The 8,976-nt window shown below is 33.9% G+C and overlaps 1 protein-coding gene across 11 annotated transcripts in view; it reads left to right on the plus strand.

Annotated features, from left to right (window-relative positions):
- NAALAD2 (N-acetylated alpha-linked acidic dipeptidase 2) overlaps positions 1 to 2,082 on the plus strand; it is an 80,548-nt gene extending 78,466 nt beyond the window's left edge. For all 11 annotated transcript variants that reach the window (XM_063784385.1, XM_063784387.1, XM_063784384.1 and 8 more), the window contains one exon: positions 1,031 to 2,082. In XM_063784385.1, the coding sequence (XP_063640455.1) occupies positions 1,031 to 1,220 (190 nt within the window). In that variant the 3' untranslated portion in view covers positions 1,221 to 2,082. The remainder of the gene's footprint in view (positions 1 to 1,030) is intronic.
- Positions 2,083 to 8,976: the final 6,894 nt, after the last annotated feature.

The following is an 8,976-nucleotide window of genomic DNA, read 5'->3' on the forward strand; positions in this document are numbered from 1 at the left end:
TTCTTCCTTTACAATTCTCCAGAAGAGGGTAAGTATACTAAGGAATATCTATGACTTGCATCTCTAATTTCTTGACTCATATACAGGTCAGGATACCAATGCTTATAAACAACTTAGCACATAAACTGATTTTAATTAAAAAAAAAATCCATCTGAGGCCATATTAAGATTTAACAGCCAAGATAATAAATCCTGATGTACTTTGGTAAATCTGAACGATGAGTGTTGTCATAGATTTGTCATTAATCATTAATCATTAATACTGACTTATATGGAGCTCTATATTGCTTCATACAGATTTACTCTAGAATAAGCTTTGGGGTTTGACTGTTGGACCTAATTCCTGATGTATTAATAAAATACATCCCTTTCTGGAAAGCAAAATTCTACGTAATTATTGCGGAAAGAAGTAGCTTGATCCCTTGAGCTACTTATGTTGAAGTAGAAAAGCAACTATAAAACTTTCTTTTTAGATCAAAAGTTGAGTGTCTTTGCGGGCAACCCACATGTAACTGTCTTACCTTTGTGGAATGGATTTCATTATCCTTGCCATTTGTGACACTCTGAAATACAGGCTTCTTTAATTACTTGTTTTTTAATGTCTAAAAAGTATTGGGAACAACTGTCATTCTTGTTTAATCTATTTTTAAAAGGCAACACAAAAATAAATTATCTTTCTCAATATCCTCTTACTAAAAACATCCATAAACTTACATGTTATCACCATATTTGTGGATGCTTACGGGACGCTGAGCAATTATTCTGCACAAGTTACAAGAATCTGCTTTCTTCCCTCTGTTTTGGGTTCGCAACATGGTATATGATTCCTGAGATATGTCTTAGCGAATGCATATTGTTAGCTTCTTTCCTGGCTTGAAATTATGATTCGCATAAGTATCTCAGATCAATTGTCTTCTTATTATAGGAACAAAAGTGAATGTCACAAGGAAACATCATGTGGTCTAAACAAAAAGCATGCAAAATGCATGTATACACTTTAGTTCAATTTGCCTTGTTTTCTTTCTTTTAGGCACATCATATTTGCTCCAAGTAGCCACAACAAATATGCTGGGGAATCATTTCCTGGAATCTATGATGCTATCTTTGATATTGAAAATAAAGCCAACTCTCGTTTGGCCTGGAAAGAAGTAAAGAAACATATTTCTATTGCAGCTTTTACAATTCAAGCAGCAGCAGGAACTCTGAAAGAAGTATTGTAGAAGGTCTCAAGTGGCTAGCCATTAAAGGTGTTGCTAAAAGTCTGAGGATAAAATTCACCTTTCTGATAACTTATGAAGCCAGGGTGTTCTAAACTCTTTTCATGTCATGTTTTGATTATAGGCTTTGGTCTTTTCATCTGCAAAGCCTTTTTTTTTTTGCTCTTTAAAAGTTAATAATTATATTAGCAAAGTGTTAATCTAATGAAGTAAAAAACTCCTGTGTGGCAGAAAGTATAAGAAAATTCCCTAAATTATAGCAAGGAACATGAATTCTCAGACATTGTGAGTGTGGGAATGTAAAATGGTAAAATCACTTTTGAAAACAGTTTGGCAGTTTCCTATAAAGTTAAACATACACTTTTACTTTAGGACTCCAGAATTCCACTTCTAGTTATTTATTCAAGAGAAGGAAAAACAATGATCACAGCAATACTTGTATGCATGTTCATTGCAACTTAAAAGCGTAAAAACCCCAAATGTCCATCCACAGACGAATGGATAAACTGTGGTATATCCACAATAGACTACTTACTACTCAGCAATAAAAATGAAGTAACTTTCAATAAATGCAATATTATCGGCAGACATTGTTGAAGGAAAAAAGCCAGACAAACAACTACATAGAATATGCTTCTATTTAGATGAAGTGGCAAACTAATCTGTAGTGTTAAAAATTAGATTAGTGATTGCCTGGGCCAAGTGGCAGGTTGGGGAGGATGGCTGCAAAGAAGTATGAGGAAACTTTCTCCAATAGATGAGAATTTTCCGTATCTTGATCTGAGTGGTAAATTGTAAACTTAAAATATATATATAATTTATTGTATGAAAATTAAGCCTTAATAAATGTGATTATAAAAAACAAGTCTGGCAAGGAAACCAGAATCATATACCTTCTCTTGTGAAATCACCATGAAGTGTGAATGGTCAGGAAAAAGCCAGTAATACTCATACATTTAATAATTTCAGCTCTACTGAATAAACATATAAGTCTGATGGGTGATGAAAATAGCTACTACAATCTTCATATTCTAACTCCTATAAAGACTGTATATCAGAATCTGCAAACTTTTATGCAGATCCCAGTGACTCAATTACATGTTCAACTATGATTAAAGCTTCAGTAAACTTGGTTGTTCATCTACTTCACCAAAACGAGTTAAGAATTAAAAATCAGAAGAGCCTTCATAGGCAAGTACAATAACTAAAATAAGAAATGACAGCTCAAAGCTTAACTACAAGGAAAAACTACCCATTACCCTTGCTCCCAGGCCAACAATACAGTTTAACTTAAAACAGTGGGGGCATTTAGTTTAGGGGCATTTTCTATACATCTCAGTATTACTAGAGGGTATTTCACTGATCCCCCACAATAAAATAAGTTGCAAGTATAGCAATGACTCTGTCATCAAGGTAACTTTTAAATATGTTCCATTCCTTCTGCTTAAAGAGGCAATAAGGTGTGCTATTTATGAAGTATAAATAAATATACACAATTAAGACTTTTGTAAAAGTTAGGGAGTTAACTTTACTACCACGCTACACTACCAAAGTATAGCACTTTAACTTTTGCCTTGAAGCATTGTGTTGTAGAAAATATACTGCATTAAGACCCATGAATCATACTATCTACTACCCAAGTGAGTAGATCACTACGTATCTCTGGGCATCAGTTCCCTCCAACTCTATCATTTCTAAAGGAGACAAAGCACAAAGGTTTAGAAATCTCTTGGGTAGTTTTCCTGAAGACAAATGTGAGCTGCCAGAACAGCATATTTGGTCTGAAATATGAGTTTGGAGTAAAATAGTAATTGTTGCAATTTAATTTTTCCTTTAATTCTTGTTTTATCATTTTTAATCAATATCTGATTGTTAGCAACAGAACAAGTGATTGTGTGGCATGCACTATAATCAATTCAGGATATTTAATATAGAATATGTGTTATCACGTGTTAAATAGGGCATATGTTTGAACTTTTAAAAAAAACTTTTCCCCTAAGCATTTGAGATCAGCTGAATTAAGCTGCTAATCATTATTACCCTTTGATCTCATTCCTTGGTCCAAGTCCTGAGAGAGATACTATTCCTCTTAAGGATACTTAGGAAATAATGACATGGAAATATTTTGCTTGTCACAGTATATTGCCTGTTTTAAGACCTACTTTTAAAATCAAATAAGCCATAAATTCTTATTGTAATGCCATACTTTTAATCATTTAAACTAAATGTTTAATCAGAAGTTGTCTAATATAAAAACTAGTAAGAAAAAAGCACGTGAAATGTATATACTTTAACCAAGAAATTCTAAAAATTGGTTTCTATAGAGAAAACTGGACAGAATGACAATGTATGTGACACAAAGGTGTTTACCACAGCATTTTTTTATCACAGTAAAAAATAGTAAAAAAAAAAATCACAAGCTAAATATCAATGGAGAATTGATTATAGTATAATATAAAAATGATCATACAATGATTACATATACATTTTTCACTTATATAGTAAGTTGTCCATGACTTACTGGTTAAAAAAAGTGATAAAACTAAATATATGAATATCAAACAAAATACCAACAGTGCTTGCATTTCGGTGGTAGACTTTTATGTATGTGACTTGTACTCTGTACTGAATTGCTAAAATTTTTTACATCAGAGTATATTCCCTTTTATAAGGGTTAAAATAATATAACTACTGTTTTCATTTTGAACAGACAGAAGTACAGAGTTCTGGGATACAATACAGTTCACAAATAGTAATCCTATTTTGTACCCTTGAAATTTATTAGTTTATTCTGAGGATATAAATAACATTTATATATGCACGCATGAGCCATCTTAATATTTCCATTTAGTTCAGAATTTCAAAAGTATCAATCGATCCTTGAACTTTCAAGTATAGAAATGAGTTTAGGGTAAAATAGTAACCTTTGAAATAATTATAGTACTGTATTGTCTTTAATTGCTTAACTTCATGAACTCATTTGATTTTTTCTTTTTAATTTTTATTCATCTACTTTTTCCAATCCCCAATGTGATTAAATTCAGAACAGTATCTTTCAAGTAAATGATGCAAAACTTCCTTTCACATCATCTCACGTCCTTTCCCCCTTTGTATTAGTAGATAATTATACTATCTACAGCCAGAACGATCTTCCTAAACGTGATCATGCTATGTGCTATGAAAAAACCCTTCAATGGGGACCTCCACTACCGAAATGATGTGGTAGTACTGGCAGTCGCTCCCAGGTGCAGTAACTAGGAAAAAATGGATCAAATGCAAAATACATTACAGATATGAAAGAGCTGTAGAAGCGCTTAAGACTAGATGTACTAAAAGTCTTTGAGTCTTTTCTAGATAGCTGAGACTACCAACTGTTTTCTTTCCTAGCATCATTTGCCAATTCTAGGCATGGATTAAAGATCAGGCTTTGTGTGGACTAAAGCACTTTACTGGGGAAAATCAGCAGGACTTTTACTGACTGCATGATCTATCATGATGTACTAGAATCTAGAGGAGCCCTAAACCCAATACTGAGTGAGACTAGAACTTAGGGGCTAGGCAAACAAGTTTTCTTAACAGGCCAATACCACCTCTCAATGCCAGGCTTCTTCATATCCTATTCTTTCTCCCTTCCCCTCTCTTGTATTTGGCCACTTCTATCCTTTTTTTCCCCCTCAGGACTCTGCTATTTATCCTTCACGAAATCCATCCATAAAATCTACCAAATACGCACCACAGAAGCTTTCTACAGGCTTATCTTTGGCATAATTTTTATTTAACAACCACTTATTTTCCTTGTTGTATCCTTTCTTGGAAGTGGAGTCTGTTTAATTATCTCCAGCACATAGGAAGTGACCTGAGTGCTGAATAAAAAATAAGCAACGGAATCGCTACATTAAAGATGCTTACAGAATTTTATTATCAATAAAATCTATAAATTTTACACCTATCAACTCAGAACAATTCACTGGGAGGAGAAAAACTATTAAAAAGCCTAACTTCAAATGAACTCAAACTTTCCTGCCAAATCATAAATATGAAAAGTAGATCATCCATGTATGCTAGAGGATCTCTCTGGGAGAAGTGTCCTACAATTTATAACATTTTACAAGTGGTTAAATCCATTAAAACTTCAAAAACTTTTAGATTGTCTTTCTCCTGTAATGTGGTATCTTCCCTAACTTGCTAAAACTGAGAACCCAGCTAGCTTTACATAATTGAAATGATTGAATTTGTTTGCCTAATACACTAATATTTGATTTTAATGAATTATCTCACTCCCACAAAGTGTCTTATGTTAGCTGCCTTCAAACGTGGCCTTTTAATCATCCACATCTAAGAATACGGAGATGCAAAAATTGCTCAGAGTCCAGATGATAATAAGGCTAAGTTTATTTCTAGGCACAAGCATTTAGAACAAACTGCCTGCAAGGGACAAATTTACCGCCATGGGCCTTTTACTTTGACTTGGTCTTACAGCTGCAGAATCCATCCCTAATTTTTGTCAACTGCCCATTGGCCTTTTAGAGGTTCTTAGTAAGAAAATCAATGGCTGAACTAACTACTGCGAAAACTGAAAGCACATTATCTTCTCATGGTAATTAAGTCATTTAATTAATATTAGGAAATAAAGGAATAAGCACTAATAAGCAAATGGCCATTTAGAGTCTGGGTTTTGCATGGTGACTTAGATGTCTTCAGTTTCATGGTTAAGAGTGTAAGGACTTTGGAATCAGTTTCTAATTTTAAAATTAAATTTCATCATTTGCTATCTATGTGACCCTGGAGGCAAGTTATGCACCTTTCCTTTGCCTACATTTCTCCATCTATAAAATACAGGTTATACTGTAAATAATCATGGTGATGTTCTGAAGGGAAAAGCTATCATAAGCACTTAGCAAAGTGTTTGGCACATTCTAATTATGCAACAAAAGCTATCATTATGTCCACAGCTTCAAGTTACCTCTTGTAACTAACACTTCCTAAATTCCTATGGCTAAATTACAAATTTCTACTCAAGTGAATTAAGTCCTGTGATTAGACACCTACTTTCCCTGAAGGTTTTAAAATTATCTTCAGATTGTGGCTTTCACTTGCCTTCCCAATGGCTTTCTGTTCCCTTAAATTTGTCCTCCATCTCTGCCCCCAATTACTCAGCTCTTTCCTACAGAGGATTTTAAGTAGCTTTACTGGGGGTATGGTAGAAAGAGAAAGGGGACTTGAAGGAATCTTTAAGGCATCAAAAATAGTCTAAGTTGGCCTCAAATATGAACTAAGTAGTCTGGGCTCAATCTGTTACTGGAATTCAGCTTTCTTTAGTAGGAAGCCTTTGAAGGTTTTACATAAAATTATAATGATCCCATTTATTACTATCAGCCTAAAGAACCATTTAAAATTTGTGGATTTTCTTGACACAATTTCCACATTTTTCTGTACCTTAAGAATGTATCATGCCTAGTTTTATCAATCATGTTTTATCACTGATACTAACAGAATCAAGGGTCTGTGGTACATTTATTTTGCTTTTGCCCATCCAGCCTTCCTTGCCCATTCTGGAAAAAGAATGTTTTCAATAAGGGGACCCATTACAGATGGTTTGGGTGGCACACTGAATATTTAGCAGGTGAGCCTAAATACTCCTTTATTGGATTTACTTATTCCCATGCTTGTGTACTCCTACTTACATCACAATCAAAAGCAGGGATTACCAGTTTTTTGAATTAAAACAAGATGCCCTCAAAGTTCAGAGTGCTATGAATGTTGCAACCTCAAAGTTAGCTAGTGAATTTACATTACTGCCTATTATGACTCTAAATCCTGAGAGCCAGACAAGGCCTATGAGCCTCAGATCTTACAAATAGCCTGGAGTACTTCTTGAGGATTTGTAAACATTCCTTGGACTCAGCAGTCCCTTGAGAAAATCATTTCCTCCAAAATCTGTGTCTATATTCTCTATCTTGTTTAAGCTCTCTCTCCATTCCCAAACCTAGGAATTATCCTAAATTTTCATCTAGACCCTAATTCAAGATCCTCAGTCTCTCTTCTCTTCCTACTGCTTCTGCTGTATTTCATGCCCTCATCCTAACTGGTCTGTCTCTACACCAACTCTAATTGTTCCCTTCTATCAAAGCTAAACTTGATGCTGTTTTACTGGATGTTTTATCTAACACAGAGGTAAGAATTATTATTTACGAGCTACATATCACTATCAAAATGGCAATGAAAACTTTTGTGCTTTTTGCAGTAAGGATTCTGAAACTTCTTTGGAGGCTGTTAAGAAAAATTAGAGACCCTAAGAGTCATCAAATCACAAGTGATGAATTGGCTATTATATCCAAAACCATCCAGGCAAAATTACTACATAATTTTATAACTTTACTAACACAACAAAAAAATTGTTCCTGGTTACCAAACACATTAAGAGTTTTCCATGCTATATGCCCATGTTATATAAAGCCTATTCGCTCAACTGACAGAAGCAGCACAGAATAGTGGTTAAGAGCATGGAACAACACAGAGGCAGGCTGCATGAGTTTGAAATCTTTATACCACAACTCATTAGTCTGAACTCTGGGTAAGCTACTTAACCAATGTCATAAAGTCAGTTTCCTCATCTGTAATATAAGAATAAAAAAACCCACCTCATAGCATGGTAAAGAAGATTAACAAGTTAATCATAAAAATAAAATCTGAATAAATATGAAACTGCAAAATGAAATAAGCAAAATGAAGGATCAGGGTGTTTAAAAATATTAATACATCCATCTAACCTCTTTACTGAATGAGGGGAAAGTGCCTCAAGTTCAGGGAGGTTTCCCTTTTCCAGACTCAATCACTGATTTTACTTTTATTAGCAAAGTTTTTAAAAAATAATTTAAACAGCATCTCTGCCTAATGAAAAAGGAATGGCAAATTGAATTATTTTGACACATAATCTTTAAGAAACATAAAAATGTTTAAGGCTGGAAGTTATATTTCTTTTCAATGGACATTAAAGGTGACCCACTAAACGGAAAAACTAAGAAAAGTCATTGAGTTTTTAGTGAAAACATGGTCTTCAGAAAAACTGTTCTTAAAGATAATCTTCACAATGAAGAATAATTCTGTTAAAAAGTTAAAGAATATGCAGAAGAAAACCTCTGCGAGCCTGGTATTTTAGAGATAGTGCCATATGTATAAAGCCATAGGCATATACGTAACTGAAGAAGGCAAGCCATCCAACAACACCAGATTAAGTTGTAAGATACCTGGGCAGTAGGGAAGCAGTCAGGGATAATTAACAACAACAACAAAAAACCTATCAAACAATCAAAACAAATGAAACAGAAAACCCTATTAACAAAACCTAAAAACAAGCTGGGCTTAATAGCTTGCATTTCAAAACTGAGGCCATGGAATTATACTGGTGAAAACAAAGTAAATAACAAATATGAATGCCAAGTCAAAATAATTTGCCATAAAAGATGAACAACAACAAAAAACCCTGTTAATGTTCAAATAGATAATTTAAAAGTACCTGACTGCTAAAAACAAAATTTACAGAGTACATACCCATATATCCTAAAAGGGACACCAGCCCTCATAAATGAGCTTTTAAGAGTTTACTTACTGTGAGTATACGCATGACATAAATTTTCAGGCTGAGGAATAACTGATAAAAAAAAAAAAAAAATAGGGAGTTCGGAGAGGGGAAATAACTCAAAGTCCCTTTAAAACATTTGCAAGAACTCTTTAAGTTTCTCTACACTTTGATGGTTGA

This window comes from Pan troglodytes, chromosome 9 (assembly GCF_028858775.2).
Source record: "Pan troglodytes isolate AG18354 chromosome 9, NHGRI_mPanTro3-v2.0_pri, whole genome shotgun sequence".
NCBI classification, from domain to species: domain Eukaryota; kingdom Metazoa; phylum Chordata; class Mammalia; order Primates; family Hominidae; genus Pan; species Pan troglodytes.